At 41.3% G+C, this 18,488-nt stretch overlaps 2 protein-coding genes across 9 annotated transcripts in view; both read left to right on the top strand.

Moving 5' to 3' along the window:
* Nucleotides 1-8,897, top strand: part of LOC106581899 (glucose-6-phosphate exchanger SLC37A1) — a 42,964-nt gene extending 34,067 nt beyond the window's left edge. For 2 of the 3 annotated variants that reach the window (XM_045704515.1, XM_014164338.2), the window contains exons 13-20: nucleotides 1,235-1,297; nucleotides 1,525-1,610; nucleotides 1,844-1,892; nucleotides 2,071-2,144; nucleotides 2,334-2,412; nucleotides 2,561-2,658; nucleotides 2,748-2,824; nucleotides 7,126-8,897. In XM_045704515.1, the coding sequence (XP_045560471.1) occupies nucleotides 1,235-1,297; nucleotides 1,525-1,610; nucleotides 1,844-1,892; nucleotides 2,071-2,144; nucleotides 2,334-2,412; nucleotides 2,561-2,658; nucleotides 2,748-2,824; nucleotides 7,126-7,180 (581 nt within the window). In that variant the 3' untranslated portion in view covers nucleotides 7,181-8,897. Of the gene's footprint in view, nucleotides 1-1,234; nucleotides 1,298-1,524; nucleotides 1,611-1,843; nucleotides 1,893-2,070; nucleotides 2,145-2,333; nucleotides 2,413-2,560; nucleotides 2,659-2,747; nucleotides 2,825-4,797; nucleotides 6,196-7,125 lie in introns of those variants that run through there. The other variant, XM_045704516.1, reaches the window with a different exon arrangement.
* The window catches only part of LOC106581900 (high affinity cGMP-specific 3',5'-cyclic phosphodiesterase 9A), a 35,979-nt gene continuing 24,565 nt past the window's right edge, over nucleotides 7,075-18,488 (top strand). For 4 of the 6 annotated variants that reach the window (XM_045704508.1, XM_045704507.1, XM_045704510.1 and 1 more), the window contains exon 1: nucleotides 7,075-7,303. In XM_045704508.1, the coding sequence (XP_045560464.1) occupies nucleotides 7,241-7,303 (63 nt within the window). In that variant the 5' untranslated portion in view covers nucleotides 7,075-7,240. The remainder of the gene's footprint in view (nucleotides 7,304-18,488) is intronic. The other 2 variants (XM_045704509.1, XM_014164342.2) reach the window with 1 other exon arrangement.

The raw sequence follows: 18,488 nt of genomic DNA on the forward strand, positions 1-18,488 counted from the left end.
AGGCCAAAAAGTTCAATCTTGGTTTCATCAGACCAGAGAATCTTGTTTCTCATGGTCTGAGAGTCTTTAGTTGTCTTTTGGCTAACTCCAAGCAGGCTGTCATGTGCCTTTTACTGAGGAGTGGCTTCTGTCTGGCCCCGCTACCATAGAGGCCTGATTGGTGGAGTGCTGCAGAGATGGTTGTCCTTCTGGAAGGTTCTCCCATCTCCACAGAGGATCTCTGTCAGTGACCATCGAATTCTTGGTCACCTCTCTGACCAAGGCCCTTCTACCCCGATTGCTCAGTTTGGCCGGACGGCCAGCTCTAGCAAGAGTCTTCGTGGTTCCAAGCTTCTTCCATTTTTAAGAAGGATGGAGGCCACTGTGTTTTTGGGGACCTTCAATGCTACAGAAATGTTTTGGTACCCTTCCCCAGATCTGTGCCTCGACATAATCCTGTCTCGGAGCTCAACGGACAATTCCTTCGACCTCATTGCTTGGTTTTTGCTCTGATATGCACGGTCAACTGTGTGTGCCTTCCCAATTCATGTCCAATCAATTGAAATTACCACAGGTTAGCTCCAATTAAGTTGTAGAAACATCTCAAGGATGATCAATGGAAACAGGATGCACTTGAGCTCCATTTTGAGTCTCATAGCAGAAGGTCTGAATGCTTTTGTAAATAAAGTATTTCTGTTTTTGATGCAAACATTTCTAAAAACCTGTTTTTGCTTTGTCATTATGGGGTATTGTGTGTAGGTTCAGATTCTTTTGTAAAATTTTATCCATATTAAAATATTTATTTATTTTATTTAACTAGGTAAGTCAGTTAAAAAAATGATTGTTTAAAACGATGGCCTACCCCGGCGACGCTGGGCCAGTTGTGCAACGCCCTATGGGACTCCCAATCACATGTGATGCAGCCTGTATTCGAACCAGGTACTGCAGTGACGCGTCGTGCACTGAGATGCAGTGTCTTAGACCACTGCGCCACTCTGGAGCATAACAAAATGTTGAAAAAGTCAAGAGGTCTGAATACTTTCCGAATGCACTGTATGTCTTGATAATCTGTGGTCAAACCAGCTCTACCCGTTAGGACAGAGGTTCCCAAACGTTTTCACTCGGGGCCCCCATCCAGCAGTTTGGGAACCACTGTGAGAAGATGCCTATGCTTTGCTGGTTGTTTTTGTTAGTGTCCTGTGTCACTTGTTTAGTTTGCCAGAGGGTGTGTGAAGATAATAGACCTGTCTCTCAGCTCACCTAGATGCCAAGAAGGCCGGAGATCTCTCCACTCTATTTGACGTTGGAGGAATTGTGGGTATGTTCCCTTTTAGTTCTGATCCTTTTGGATGAATCTTTCTACGAACCAAATAACTTTATGATCTGGATATTTGTATCCTCCTGTGTGTGTTGTCAGAGATTTGATTTGCAAAAACGCATGAATGACGTTAGGATTTCCTAATTCATCATTGGAATTGAACTACCCGCGAACCACACATTTTATCTTGATTGTTGTGCTAATCTCATGTCTTTCTCTGTGTGTAGGGGGAATATTGGCTGGGGTCATATCTGATAAGCTGGGAAAGAGAGCCACCACCTGTGCAGTGATGCTGCTGCTGGCTGCTCCTATAGTGAGTCTCTTTCCCTGTGTGGCTCCATTTGTTTCTATTTCTTTCTCTCTCTTTCTCCGTTTCTGAGAATCAAACCAACTATCCTGGTGTTGCAAGAACCATGCTCTACCAACTGAGCTACAGAAGATCACTGAGCTTCAGAGGACCGTTGGCCATCTCAAGGGCTAAACATAAGCGTGCATCATTAATCTTATAGGACATATTTTTTTTTACGTTTTTGTTCTGTATTTCAGCTTTATGGCTTCTCCATGATCAGCGAGTTTGGACTGGGACCGACCATCGGTAAGGATCAATTTATATTACTAAGTCCAGTTTGTGTTGCTCTTGTGAGAGGGATTGTGGACTGACTTCATGAATCCCGCTCCTGAGCCCATTTGTGCTATTCTGACTGTCAATAACGCACAAGTGAACAGAGCTATGATCAAGTGGATAATGTTGTGATGGGCCATTTTCTTCATAGGTATGCTACTGGTGTGTGGAGGACTTGTGAATGGGCCATATGCCCTTATTACAACAGCAGTGGCTGCTGATCTGGTAAGTGTGTAGTGAGTGAGTCTTTCTCACTGTTGCTTTACCCTTATATAATCCTCCCTAGTACAGTTTTGTCTTTCTAACCTTTTAGATCAGCCATGCTATCTCAGTATTTCCTGTGTGTGTGGGGGGGGGGGGCGGCTGTCTCTGACCTCGTATCCTGTCCCTCTCTGTTTTGACCTTTGAACCTAGGGAACACACAAGAGCCTCAAGGGCAACGCCAGGGCCCTTTCTACTGTCACGGCCATCATTGACGGCACAGGATCAGTAGGTCAGTCTCTCACCTCCATCCATACCAGTAGATCCTATGTGATAAATTAGCTCCATGAGGGGATAGCTAATGACCAGGGGTTGCTTTAGAATTTAGCATAGGTCTAGCTCTGTGACTTACACACTGTCCTGTGATCTGTTCTTCTCAGGTGCAGCAATAGGCCCCCTTCTGGCAGGAGTGTTGTCGTCACAGGGCTGGGATCAGGTCTTCTACATGCTGATGGCAGCTGACTTCCTTGCACTGCTGGTAGGTGCTGATGCTTGTTAATGTTTGTCTTATTTTGTGTGTGGATCTTATAGAATGTGGCTTTGTGTGTGGATGTGTTTCCTCTGTAGCTGTTGCTGCGGCTGGTGACGAAGGAGCTGACCTCTGGTAACGTGGTTAAACCTCGTTCTGGCAGCACCACTGTAGAGTAAGTGACTTGTTTATATTCGACTTGTTGTAGTATGGTGGTATCTAGGCTTTGTTATGATAACTGATGCCACTGATCATGTTCTATGTTGATGGTCTATGTTAATGTCTATGTTCTATGATCTATGTTAATGACTTTTATTTGATTTTTCATTGTCTTTGTTATGTTTGCTGATGACAACATCTTTTTGTCTGATAAAGACAGTCAGAAACGTATCACAAAATTAACTCCAAATAAATTGTGAAAGGTATTGGTGTCATCAGATGAATACAACCTCTCTTCCCCCCCCAAAAAATATTTGGAATCTGTACTACACCTTACTTTATCCATTTATCTCATATTGCAATATATGCTGGGTCAGTACTTATAAAAGCAACCCCAATAACATCTTCATTCTCCAAAAACATTTTGTGAGGAATGCAACTCAGACAGTCGTGCCAGTTCCTCTCCACTCTTTCATCGCCTTCAAATCCTCAAAATGTATATCAGCCAAGTCTGTTTGTATTCCAATTCCAAATTAATCTACACCTTGTTTCTTTTCAAATGCTATTCAAATTCAATACTGGGGTTCATTATTCTACAAGAACTGCAACCAATCTCCATATCCCTCCTTCCATACAAGATTAGGTCAATGTTCCATCACTTAAAGGTTGTTCTTTATTGGAACAGTCTCCTGGACCACCTCAAGCACTGCAACAGCTTCAACTCCTTCAAATATAAATAGAAAAATATCTACTGGACATCTATACAATGACTCTGCCTAAAATCTGATGGTGACAGTTTTTATTTTTTTATTTTTTGTAAATCTTTATTCATTTTTTTCTTAGTCTTAAACATCATGATACATGTTGTTTTTTCTATAAACATTTTGAAAGAGGGAGGTGCCTTTTGACTATTTTTTTGTGCAAATAAATAAATCATAGTCACTAGCTAGGTTTCCATCCAATTGGCAACAGACTTTCATGCGAATATTCTAAAATCCACATAAAGAAAATATGCGCATTTTCCCACCAGTGGTGTTTCTACCAAACAGACTTGTTGTGGGTAAAAACAATCTGTGCCTGACGACGTAGTGCACACTACTTTGTCGCTTATGTTTTCATGTACCAAATAAAAATCTAAAGGTCAATGTGTTTCTATCGCATTTTCAACCGATTTTCATTTTGTTGCAAAATGTAGCCTTCTAAAGCAATGTGACTACTCTGGTTTTGGCACGTGCACTTTAGCCAACAGATCACAGATACAGTGCGGGTAGACTACGGATAGGCATGTCTACATGATGATATTATTATGGATAATAGCGAGAATTTCTTATTTGTTCAACGGCAGTCAAGCATCGATCATAATGCCACCAGAATAAGACCCTCGGTTATGTATTGGAAAGGACCTTCAAGATCACTGCACTTTCATCACCCTGTTAAGTTCCCCATAACTTATTTAGTCTAAAGCCTAATAAACTGCATGGTTTCATGAGTCGTAGTGGGAGGACCACACATCGCGTGACTCCAAGTTTACTTCCATATGATGATTATTATATCAATATTTGCGCATAAAGGCATTTCCACCACCATTTCTCGACGCTTGGCTGCTGTTTGACAAATAAAAATGATTACTCTTTTGTCCATAATCATCTCATCATGTAGGCTATTCTTGCGCTGTAGCCTAACTGTGAGCTGTTGGCTAGAGCGCACGTGCCAATACCAGTGGGCACACTCGCTATATAACGTAGCATTTTTTTGGGGGGGGGGGACGGAGTTGAAAATGCAATGGAAACCCATTTAACTTTAAAAAAATAAAAAATATTGGGTACATCAGAATTTAACCGCAAAATGTATTTATATGTGCACTAGGTCATCACGCACAGCCTTTTTATCAATTTGATGGAAACACATCTCTGGTGGGAAACTGCACATTGTTTTTATGCAGATTTTTGTTTAAGGATCAAAGTCTGTTTTTCTGTTTCCGTCTTGTAGGATGAAGGAGCACTAAGCACTTTGCACTAACTCTAGACCGAGAAGTGAAAAGACTGTGGCCCTCTCTCAGCACAGACACACTGCATCCTATACCACTACCCTGGACCGGATCTTTTAACTGAGATGACCTGAACCCACCCTGCCTGACAACCTTAACCTCTCAACCTTAACCCAATCCCTATAAACCAGGGCCCAGTTTTCACAAGTGATCTGGATTTTAAGTCAATGATTTGTCTGTTCTATGAATATGCCTTTTAATCCTATCTGATCGTTTTTGAAAAACTGAGCCCAAGAGCTAGACAATGTTCACAAAGAGACATAGACAGACACTTCTTTCTAAAGGTCTGTTGTCACTGCCAGCTTGGCTGTTTCACCGTCCATTCAGCAGTAGCTGACGTGAACTAATGTGTAGCAGCAGCACCTATTGGAACCGAATGAAAGTCGATGAAGATTCAGTAGCGGAGTATAATAAGCAACCAACCAAGCCATCCAGTCCCTCTGAGCACATACCACTTTTTTTGTTTTGTTTTACTTCTAGAGCATATTGGGCCCACTTCAGCCTTATGTAACCAAAGATTGTGGGGAAATGCACAGTAATTTATATGGAAAAAATATATTTTTTTCTGTTTTCTGGTGGTCTATGTATTTTCTCTGTTTAGGAAGTATATGAAGGTACTGATATTTTGTGTTCCTATATGATCAGCAAATTATGGTGCGGTTTGTTATGTTTTGGGACTTGAATTCTATGAATGTAACATTTTGTGTTTGAGTATGAAATTCTGCATACCATCTCCGAGGAGGATCAACCATTTCCCAGTCAGTTATTTATGCAGTGCAATGTTAAACTGTGATGTTCTTTTAGTATGTGTAGAAAATGCCATCATCCCAAACCTTAAAATGCTCACATTCATTCTGCCTTTGTGAACATTTTTAAAGGTGTCCCTGTGACTAATACTTCCTACCTCTGAGTTTAATGTGCCAAATGAGTGAAGAAAGGTAGCATATGTACCTTCATGAAAAAGTAATCTATATTCTTATGAACTTTTATTCTGGCACATGCCCGGTGCTGTGGTTTATTCCAATTCACCGCCTGTATTTAACTGAATTGAAATGGAAGGGACCCCATCCAGTAACATGTCATTGTTCTTTGTGGTGATGGAGCATTTCTTGGTGGAACCTGAATCATTATCGCACTGCTTAAGTGGTAGTACTTGAAATACTGTGTACCTTTTGGTGTTTGTTCATTGGTCAGGCAGTTGCTTTGTTCAGTTACTTGTCTGATTCTTACCTGACTCATAAGTACACGGTCTTGGTGACAATTGTCCATTTCTGAAGACATCTTGGTAGATAAATAAAAAGGGAGTGGCTGTGTTGCTGAATTCTCTGGAAGCTTCTAAACAAAAGATCTGTCTTGGTTTCTAAGCATAATGTTGAATTGTTTTGTTCACCAGGCTAAATGTGTTCCAGTTAGGAGGCTGAGTGGTCTCAAGTCTCCCAGCTGGAGGTGGCAGGTGTCAAACAAAATGTACACTTCTGAAAGCTAGTCCTCCACTCAGTGACACAGGCAGGCACACACACGCAATCTCTCTTTGTTTCTGAAAAGTACTGCGGGCCAAATCAAATATGAATTATTATTCTCTGAAAGTCTTTTAAAAAAATGAACAATCAGTTATTGGGACTGGTAGGTTCTCATAATAAACCGAAACGTAATTATGCCGGATTATACCCTACATTCAATGACGAGTGTTATTGAAAGTATTAGTATGTTTTGATTGCCCATGTTTCCTCTCCCACGCAAAGCATCACAAAACCCCTGAGCTGACTCGAGCCTACAAGGCTTGATTAATATGTCATCAAGGGACGCGCGTGGGCGCCCATGCAAGAAACTAAATTAAATGTGAAACATTTCTTTTTCACGGCGCTTGCTGTCTGCTTTTTGGTTTTCTTTCGTCGGTTCCTTTCTTCTCGTGTGCTTTGACCAAAAATACCGTTTTTAGAGACTATATATGATTTGAATAGCCACATCAATAGAATATAGCCTCGTTTGTTCGTAAAAGGGAATGAACATCGCGAACAGACTGCGGTCTGGGGGGCTGTGTGGGCAGGCAAACTACCCCACTCACGCGTCCTTGAGGAGCCCCGGTAACTATGGCGATAAGAGAAAAGCGTACGATGATCCCTGCTCTTCAGTTTTCCCAGTGTGCGTGTGTTTGTCTGCGTGCGGCTCATTGAGAGAGGCTGAGGGAGGGGGTTTATGAGATGAGAGATAGCTAGGTGCTCCAGAGAGAGAGAGAGATGTTGAAACGCTAACTTCATTTGCCCATTCAGAGACGGACCGACGGCTCTCGGGGTTTTCCAATTCGGGCACGGAACGGAGTGGTAGCCTATAGCCCGCAATCCGACTCCTCGGCAGCGGCGAGAGAGGCTTGAGGGGTGGAGAGAGATGGGATCAGCTTCTTCGGCGTACCGAGTAATCTACCTGGACGTGGATGGCAGAATTCAGAAGGTATAACTGTCAATCAACCGTTATGTCAGCCTGTTTCATCATCAACCTACACCCTGCCCTGTAGGCCTAACCGGGAAGAGATAGATAGTTATGTTGTCTATAGAATAGGAAACCCTCAATAGCATATTGTATAATATTCATATACAAATCGTGGTTAAAATGAATAACCTAATGTCATTGATAATGCAACAAAAATCTATTCACTTTTTGATGGATTGTGCATATGCCAGACACACTTGATTTACTGTTTAAAGGGTGCGCCGCTTCACTTTTCGCCCCCCGCTTCACTTTTATAAAAAGATGTCGTTTTTTGTGTCCCTTGAGGATTTCCCAAACTGGTGGCGAGAGAATCAGACCAAACCACCTCAGATCACGCGCTTGTAGTGTTCGGGCCTCTGATTGGACACTGACGCACAAACGGTCGGGACCTGTATGTGCAGATGTTAATTTTCTCTCGCATGCCAGCATAGTTGAGGAGACAAACTCCTACTATGTGTCCAGGTTTAACGTGGTGGGGCGTCACTCGTAAACAGTCGGTTAAATGCACGGTTAACGCATAATGTTTTTACCTATTAGAAGCAATTAATACCCGAAACAACGTCATCATCGAACCAAACGACTGGCCAGAGATCAGGGCATTCCTCAGCAAGGCTTTTCCTGGCAGTCGGATGAGGCAATCGAAGGAGGATGCAGTGAATTGACTATATTGGCCTTATGACCTTGAATTTAGTAAAGCTTGCTCTGGAATTGATTTATGCTTCTAATTGCACATGTTGAATATCAGTTGTTTTATTTAGATTATGCTATAGTTTACTTTATGGCCGGATTTGAAATGTACTTTTTCCAATGCTACATTCATTTGACAGACCTTACTTGAATGATTCTCCCTCTTTCTTCAAAGTAAAGGCCTAGTCTATGATAGGCCTATTCATATTTGTATTACTATTTTATTGCAGGCTATAGGCTAATAGGTCATGAACTCGTTCATTTATAATATTTTTATTTGATTACAATTATTTATTGTTATTCATTCTTGAAATAGAAAAGCATACATATTCTACTATATTGCCCTAGATAGCCTGTATCACATGGAATTACCTTTTTATCCTGTAGATAGGTGTTGAATTGCACTCATTTGATAGCGGTGCTTGACTTAGACTGAAATAGGTGCCAGTACTCATTTTGGGTGCTGGTACTGTTTATATTTAGGTGCAGGAGCTCCACAATACTTTTGAGCTAATATTCTATAAGAGGAACAGGAGCTCAAGCAGTGGAAAATTTGAGGTGCTGGTGAGTTCCTGCCCAAGTCCAGCACTGTTTGAAAGACCTAACTTGAATGATTGGCCATCTTTAGTAGCCTATTTCTCCTATAAAGTGTGGTCTATGATAGGCCTTTTAAATATTTGTATTGTATTCATATTTAATTAAAGCATAGTTAGGCTATACATGTATAGTAATGAACTGATTATACGTTTGGTCAATTTCTTTCATTAGAAAAAAAAAACTTTTGATATTGTATTCTATTATATATGTTAATAATGCTGTTATTGATGTTTATCAGAGATATGTTCAGAATAAAGAAACTGTCACAAGATATAGGCTTACTGCCCATTCTGTTTCATTTCACATGATTATATCAAGTAAAATTGTACCATCATCTGCATCCTTTTTCAAAATAACACAGGAAAGATTTCCTAGCATAGGTTTCTGCTTGGAATAATATAAATCTTGAAGCCCACATTAGGCCTAAAGCTTGCACAGATGGGAAGGACAATGTGGTAAAGTACAAATGTATTCCTTCTCCACTATTTATGAAAAACTCACTTGGGAGTCCATTTTATTTGGGGGGGATTTATTTTTTTTTGCTTCCTCGCCTCATTTTTATGAAGAAGAAAAGGGCCGTTAAACAGTAAATCGGCTTTGTCCAGCCATATCAAAAACGGAATTTTCAGAATCCTGTCTATGTTGTTTGGACACATTCACTGTCCTCTATCTCTGTGTATGCATGCGTGTGTGTGTTAGATCTTTATCAAGATTTGCGCAAGGAAATGCACAATTTTTATGAACCTGTGTGGAGTGGCAACATGTAGGGCTCTATTTTTGGCTGACGTTAAGGCGGCGCTAGTCTCAAACGCACATTAGTTTGCAATTTCGTCAGGTAAAAACTGTCAGACTGACATTTTCTAACCCTAACGCTAACTTCGGCAGTTTACCTCTTTTATATCAGCTCAGATGGGCGGATGGAAATATTTGAGGTGTGTCCTTAAAAACAGTATCCAAAGTGCTGATTTCAGGCAGCGCGGATGGGGATATGTAAGACCAACCAAAAGCTGGTTTTAGCAGTAACGCAGTTGGTTATGGCATGGGTTTTGACAGCAGAAACGCAGCATATCCAGCCGTGCCGCGCACTGCCCATATGCGCATGGAACAAGAGTAGCCCAATGTGCTTTTGGTGGCTGTATACTTCATATTTAGACATATAAAAAACTATTTTTTTCCCCCTATTTTGTTTTATTTGATTTTAAAACCAAGCATATAGTAGCCTTCACTCCTCTCAATTAAGGCTTTTGTTGTCTGCCCAATGTTATCGCGAAGTAGGCTAGTCAAAACTGTCGATAAAGGATTTGGCTCCTGAGACCGCTTGGAAATACATCTTAATCACCAAAGCTTTGTTGAAATATAATGTTTGAGAGGAGTGAAACAGTGAGCTGACATTCTCTTTTTATTTAGCCACGCAGGTCACGTTTTGGACGTGCGTAAAACCCCATCAATGATGTAGGCTACGTGTCCATGCCCACCGTGAAACGAGAGATGAGTACCTCGGTGAATGAATACCGGTGAACCTCGTATTTAGAAGTGATCTGTAACCTGGAAAAATGGAAAAACCCAAGCCCTCCCTTAGGCCTACCATAACGAAGGCTAATTCAACAGCAATGTGTGTCTTTTTTAAATCCTGGCGATTGTATTCCTGGCGATTTGTATTACATTTTACATTCATTTATTGTTGTTGTTGTAAAAAAAAAAAACCTGCTCGTTTTTTGTTTCATTTTATTACAACCAACCTTAGTATGATTCACCTTCCTGGTTTCATGGTGACAACGTCAGTGGCGCGCTTGCAATGCAACTTCTGGAGATGTGTGAATGCGAGATGATCTGTAAAATGTTTCCGATTATGTTCGTGAAGCATAGGCCTATTGGGGAGCATTATAACGGTGAATGGACATTTGCCCTTTCTATTTATATTGGATTTTTGTCCAGTTACTGTGACAAGTTTGGATGACACGTATAACCCTCCGTAGTATACATTGTTTTAATATTATATGCCCACGGGTGGAAATTGTTTTCTGGAAGTGTGAAGTAGGCTATTTAAAACAATTGGTTTTGTTTAAAATTTGATTAGAATTGTTCATTCTCTTTTTAGGCCTCATCAATAATGAATTTAATCTTGCTTACTGACAGTGTTTGACATGTCAATGCTCAGCCACAATGCAATTCACAGTAGGCCTAGCCTCTATATCAGTGTGAATGCTACTGTAGCCATGTAATTACCTAGAACAATGTTAACTGAAATAGGGTTCAAGTTAATGTATTTAGCAAAGATAGGTTTACATGAGGAGTTGATTCCAAGGCAATACATATAAGACCGTAAATACACAACTTGAAGCAACCACATTTTGCCATGGAACACGTTCTGATTGGCTAGTGATGGGCCAAGCCCCAACACACCCACAATTTTGATGAATAAACAAACCCATCACTTTTGCGCCAACGCCAGCAGGTACGCTGATAATTCTGGTTGTGAATATAACAAAACTATATCTGACACACCCCTGAACCTTAGTTGTTGCGCTTAGATTTACCGTTGCGTTAGGTTTGTTAAAATAGAGCCTGTAGAGTTAGATCATGGCCTATCAATCATTTGAGTGGGAAAAATGACAGCTAATCATTAAATGCTTGATGAAATTCCTTAGAGGAAGAATAATTCCTTTCAGGATTAAGTTGAGAGGACCAGATATTTACTGTGTTTACAGTGCCTTGCAAAAGTATTCATCCCGCTTGGCGTTTTTTCCTATTTTGTTGCATTACAACTTCAAATTGATTTTTATTTGGATTTCATGTAATGAGCATACACAAAATAGTCAAAATTGGTGAAGTGAAATTAAAAAAATAACTTACGGAAGAGTGGTATGTGCATATGTATTCACCCCCTTTGCTATGAAGCCCCTAAATAAGATCTGGTGCAACAAATTACCTTCAGAAGTCACATAATGAGTTAGATTGCACACAGGTGGACTTTATTTAAGTGTCACATGATCTGTCACATGATCTCATATATATATATATATATATATATATATATATATATATATATATATATATATATATATATATATATATATATATATGGCACCACCAAGCAAGCGACACCATGAAGACCAAGGAGCTCTCCAAACAGGTCAGGGACAAAGTTGTGGAGAAGTACAGATTAGGGTTGGGTTATAAAAAAATATCAGAAACTTTGAACATCTCACGGGGCACCATTAAATCCATTATTAAAACATTTTAAGAATATGGCACCACAACAAACCTGCCAAGAGAGGGCCGCCCACCAAAACTCACGGACCAGGCAAGGAGGGCATTAATCAGAGAGGCAACAATGAGACCAAAGATAACCCTGAATGAGCTGCAAAGCTCCACAGCGGAGATTGGAGTATCTGTCCATAGGACCACTTTAAGCCGTACACTCCACAGAGCCGGGCTTTACCGAAGAGTGTCCAGAAAAAAAGCCATTGTTTAAAAAAAAAAATAAGAAAACACGTTTGATGTTTGCCAAAGGGCATGTGGGAGACCCCAAACATATGGAAGAAGGTACTCTGGTCAGATGAGACTAAAATTGAGCTTTTTGGCCATCAAGGAAAACGCTATGTCTGGCGCAAACCCAACACCTCTCATCACCCATGAACACCATCCCCACAGTGAAGCATGGTGGTGGCAGGATCATGCTGTGGGGATGTTTTACATTGGCAGGGACTGGTCAGAATTTAAGGAATGATGGATGGTGCTAAATACAGGAAAATTCTTGAGGGAAACCTGTTTGTCTTCCAGAGATTTGAGACTGGGACGGAGGTTCACCTTCCTGCAGGACAATGACCCTAAGTATACGGCTAAAGGAACACTCGAGTGGTTTAAGGGGAAACATTAAATGTCTTGGAATGACCGAGTCAAAGCCCAGACCTCAATCCAATTGAGAATCTGTAGTATGACTTGAAGATTGCTGTACACCAGCGGAACCTATCCAACTTGAAGGAGCTGGAGAAGTTTTGCCCTGAAGAATGGGCAAAAATCCCAGTGGCGAGATGTGCCAAGCTTGCAGAGACACTTGTAGAGACTTGTAGCTGTAACTGCTGCAAAAGGTGGCTCTACAAAGTATTGACTTTGGGAGGGTGAATGGTCAAGTTTTCAGTTTTTTTGTCTTATTTCATGTTTGTTTCACAAGAAAAAATATTTTGCATCTTCAAAGTGGTAGGCATGTTGTGTAAATCAAATGATACCAACCCCCCAAAAAATCAATTTTAATTCCAGGTTGTAAAGCAACAAAATAGGAAAAATGCCAAGGGAGTGAATACTTTCGCAAGCCACTGTACTTTGCTGGCACATTGTACAATTCCAGTCCGGAAAAGTACTGGAACTGTCTATGTAGACTGCCACTACCATCATTTAAGATCATCTTCCACACCTTTTAAACCCAGCATGTAGTCTACACATTTCTATTAGAGTAGATATACCCACCGTTCTAGATTCCAGGATGAAATGCTAGCCACCGTGCTTCTACATCTGCATTGCTTGCTATTTGGGGTTTTAGGCTGGGTTGCTGTATTTACTTCGTCTGATGTAAAAAGGGCTTTGCAAATACGTCTGATTGATTGAATGCTCAAGTTTCTTACATATATGATCAAAACTTCAGCATGTAGGGGCCACATCTTAACTTGAGATTTGTTTGTGTAAATCACTGGAACGTTTGCCACATGAAACCTCAAGTGACTTACTTGCATCTCAAGTAAGGATTTGGCCTACAGACAATTTCGTATTGTGTCACAAACTCCTTATTCTACAATGGGTTGATCAAAACAAGTATTGTGATTGGTTGAGACGCGTTCTAAACCATACTTAAAAAAACAGTTTTAGCATGGGTAAGCCTATAATGCACAATTTGGAATCTTGTTTTCTTTCCTGAGAAATCCCTGCTCCTCCACAGCCCAGCCAGCCAATTCATTAACTTGATCTCCACTGTAAAAACCATCTAGACATTATTTCCCCTTGCTTCTAGCCTAACATTTGGTTTGCAACATCTGGGGGTTGTACAAACATTGCTGTCTGTCCGTCGACATTTGCAACATAGTTTCAATAGTGAAATTCGATCAAAGTAATTTAGCACGCCCTGTTGTGTACAATTGCTTTAATCTCACACAGACTATATCCATGTCAATTAGCCTCCACAAACAGAGCCAGAATGGTGGGTCTAGATTCCGTCCAGAGGGCTCTTTACACTTCCACCCAGTGGAGTGGAGGAGACTGAGGACCAGGGCCATAAAGGAACAACATAAATACTTTTATGCTCCACTCCGATGGCACTTTGCATTTATTGCAGACCGTGTCACTTTTTATGGAATTCATTCCAAGTCTCTATTATGTTTGTTTGGTGTTTTTCTGTGAGCCTGTTCGTTCAGTTGGTTTAGGATATGCTGTGGTGTAGGCTCATAGTCAGTGACTACATCTGTGAGCTCATAAAGATAAAATCAATTCATCTCTGACTGTGTGTAAGCTTTTGTTCTAGATTTCTGATATTGTTCGGTTGCCATTGGTCAGTTGTTGCTTGGGTAAAAATATGGCACCTCCTCTCTTTCTCTCTCCCTCACCCTCTTGTTTTCTCTCCCTCTCTCATTCTCTTATGTCTATGTGACGCTGCATTTTTCTCACACTGTTGATCGATCAATCTCACACACACACACACACACACACTCTCTCTCTCTCCTTTCCTTTATCCCTCTCACACACTCCCCTCTCTCACTCTTGCATTCCTTCATCTCCCTCTCTTTCTCTCTCTCTGCTCTCTCTTCTCTCTCTCATACTTATCACTACTTCATCATTTCTAAAGATGACTTCCCATCAGACTAAATTAGAGTGTCTTACTTTACTTCTCACAGCTCAGTCTGAGTCATAACTACAGGGACCTATCAGATCTCATCATAATTCCAGCACAGCTCTGTACACAGGAACACATTACTAACCACGTTTCCATCCACAGTGTTTATGCGAGTAAAGTCTTACCGTAGGACCAAAAAATGAATGACAGCTTTAATGGAAACAGGACAATTCGGTACAATTTTATAAATGCCTACAGAATTTGTTTGTTCGACATGGTGGGATCTTTCTGTGTCGGTCAAATTAATTATGCGAGAAATGGCATTGGAAACACCTTTATGCACAAATATTGATACAATAACCATCATATCAAAGTCAACTTGGAGTTACGCAATGACTTGGTGTGTGGTCCTCCCACTACGACTCAGGAAACCATGCAGTTTATTAGGCTATAGATGAAATAAGTTATGATGAACTCCTCAGGGTAGTGAAAGTGCACGGTGATGACCTTGATGCTCCTTTCCAATACCATCGAGGGACTTATTCTGGTGACATGATGATCGATGCTTGACTGCTGTTTGACAAATACGAATATTCCACTCTTATTGCATTATGTAGACTATCCTACCCGTACTGTATCTGTGAGCTGTTGGCTAGAGCACACATGCCAAGACCAAAGTAGGCACATTTGCTATTTAATGCAACAATTTTTGTGACAAAACTATCGGAGTAGAGTTGAATATGTGATTTTAACACATTGGACTTCTAGATTTTCATTCGGTACATGAAAACTTAATCGAAAAAGTACATTTTGTGTGCACTATGTCATCACGAGCTGATTTTTATCCACAACAAATCAGTTCGGTGGTAAACTCTGCCGAGTCCCCAACAACCAGAGGTTCAGGTTTTCAGGGGAAATGGAAAGAGAGCCTGTGACCCAACTTCCGCTTTTGGACTAACAACGTCGACACTCCATTTTAACTCTTCCACACTCCTGGCCTTTGTCTCACCTGAAAGTTGATGATGTTTGACATACATTATAATTTGGACTCGAACATTGTGGTTTTAGGGTCTATGTTGGTTTGAACTCATTAAATTATCAGAGAGATTGTTTTTGTACTGATGCACAGATCATTTTCATTTTAAGGCTATAGCCAGATGGGTTCCAGGCTCCAGTCCTTCAGTCCATAGTGAATAATGAGGAGTGTTTCATTCTCTTGCTGCGTGACTGACTGTGTGTAGTGCTGCCATTGTGTGTGTTATTATCTAGCTTACTTGTACAGAAATTATGCCGATTAGTTCCTGCTTTACGTGCTCCATTGTTCTTCTGCATGTTCTGTGTGTGATTTTGAATTTGAATACGGTATTTCCTGTGCCGTTGGATAATCAGGAATGTGGATTTATGATGTTGGTTTAGGTGTCCATATACAATGCCTTCGGAAAGTATTAAGAACCCTTGACTTTTTCCACACTTTGTTACATTACAGCCTTATTCTAACATGGATAATACAAAGAAAAATCCTCAGCATTCCACACAATACACCATAATGACAAAGCGAAAACAGGTTTTTAGAAATCTTTGCAAATTTCTTAAAGATAAAAAACAGAAAGACCTTATTTACATAAGTATTCAGACCCTTTGCTATGAGACTTCAAATTCAGCTCAAGTGCATCCTGTTTCCATTGATCATCATTGAGATGTTTCTACAACCTGATTGGAGGCCACCTTGATTGGACATGATTTGGAAAGGCACACACCTGTCTATATAAGGGCCCACAGTTGACAGTGCCTGTCAGAGCAAAAACCAAGCCATGAGGTCGAAGAAATGGAAGAAGTTTGGAACCGCCAAGACTCTTCCTAGAGCTGGCCACCTGGCCAAACTGAGCAATCGAGGAGAAGGGCCTTGGTCAGGGAGGTGTCCAAGAACCAGATGGTCACTCTGACAGAGCTCTTGAATTCATCTGTGGAGACGGGAGAACCTTTCAGAAGGACAACCATCTCTGCAGCACTCCACCTATCAGGCCTTTATGGTAGAGTGGCCAGACGGAAGCCACTCCTCAGTAAAAGGCACATGACAGCCCGCTTGGAGTTTGCCAAAAGGCACCTAAAGACTCTCAGATCATGAGAAACAAGATTCTCTGGTCTGATGAAGCCAAGATTGAACTCTTTGGCCTGAATGCCAATTGTCATGTCTGGAGGAAACCTTGCACCATCCCTACGGGGAAGCATGGTGGTGGCAGCATCATGCTCTGGGGATGTTTTTCAGCGGCAGGGACTGGGAGACTAGTCAGGATCGAGGGGGAAAATGAACAGAGCAAAGTACAGAGAAATCCTTGATGAAAACCTGCTCCAGAGCACTCAGGACCTCAGACTGGGGCAAAGGTTCACCTTCCAACAGGACAACGACCCTAAGCACACAGCCAAGACAACGCAGGAGTGGCTTCGGGACAAGTTTCTGAATGTCCTTGAGTGGCCCAGCCAGAGCCGTGACTTGAACCCGATCAAACATCTCTGGAGAGACCTGAAAATAGCTGTGCAGCAATGCTCCCCATCCAACCTGACAGAGCTTTAGAAGATCTGCAGAGACAAATGGGAGAAACTCCCCAAATACAGGTGTGCCAAGCTTATAGCGTCATACCCAAGAAGAGTCGATGCTGTAATCGCTGCCAAAGGTGCTTCAACAAAGTACTGAGTAAAGGGTCTGAATACTTATGTAAATTGAATATTTCCACTTTTTATTTTTAATAAATTAGCAAACATTTGTATTAACCTGCTTTTGCTTTGTCATTATGGGGTAATGTGTGCAGATATCCCATAATGACAAAGGGGGAAAAAACAATTTAATACATTTTAGAATAAGGCTGTAACGTAACAAAATGTGGAAAAAGTCTTTGGGGTCTGAATACTTTCCGAAGGCACTGTATAGAAACTCAACAAGAACAGAACTCAGGTATTAGAGAGGAACTGGTTATTCATCAGTTATTATTAGATGACATGGAGGGTCCATAAACATCCAGGTTTGTCAGCACTATCTACGGACCTGGTTCCTCATACAAGAGAGCTCCTATGCTTACCCTACCACCTTATGCTCTCTCAGTCCTTTAGCATACACGCTGCTGTCAAGCTAGCGTCATCCATCATCGAAAACAGAAGCGGGCAGCAGAGCCAGGCTATTACATGAGCACCTCCAAATGTTCAAACACACACAGCAATGCGCGCACACACACACACACACACGCGCAATGAAGAGAGTCAGAGCTCTACGTGCATTATGCCATCCTTCCCAAGCATGACAGATGACAAAGACAATGTTTACCCCTAACCCACTTGTATTACTTTTACCGAAGGGCTGTTGTATGTCACTGTATATTATGTATACTGAGTGGGTTTTCTTGTTGCATCCGCTCAGATGTTAAGGCACTAGTACTGTTACTGTAGGCCTACTACACGTCTCTAGAGAGATGGAACAGGATGTTACTGTAGGTCTACTACACGTCTCTAGAGAGGAGATGGAACAGGATGTTACTGTAGGTCTACTACACGTGTCTAGAGAGGAGATGGAACAGGATGTGACTGTAGGCCTACACGTCTCTAGAGAGGAGATGGAACAGGATGTTACAGTAGGTCTACTACACGTCTCTCTAGAGAGGAGATGGAACAGGATGTTACTGTAGGTCTACTACACGTCTCTCTAGAGAGGAGATGGAACAGGATGTTACTGTAGGTCTACTACACGTCTCTAGAGAGGAGATGGAACAGGATGTTACTGTAGGTCTACTACACGTCTCTCTAGAGAGGAGATGGAACAGGATGTTACTGTAGGCCTACTACACGTCTTTCTAGAGAGGAGATGGAACAGGATGTTACTGTAGGTCTACTACACATCTCTCTAGAGAGGAGATGGAACAGGATGTTACTGTAGGTCTACTACACGTCTCTCTAGAGAGGAGATGGAACAGGATGTTACTGTAGGTCTACTACACGTCTCTCTACAGAGATGGAACAGGATGTTACTGTAGGCCTACTACACGTCTCTAGAGA

This window comes from Salmo salar, chromosome ssa21, assembly GCF_905237065.1.
Source record: "Salmo salar chromosome ssa21, Ssal_v3.1, whole genome shotgun sequence".
Taxonomy (NCBI): Eukaryota; Metazoa; Chordata; class Actinopteri; order Salmoniformes; family Salmonidae; genus Salmo; species Salmo salar.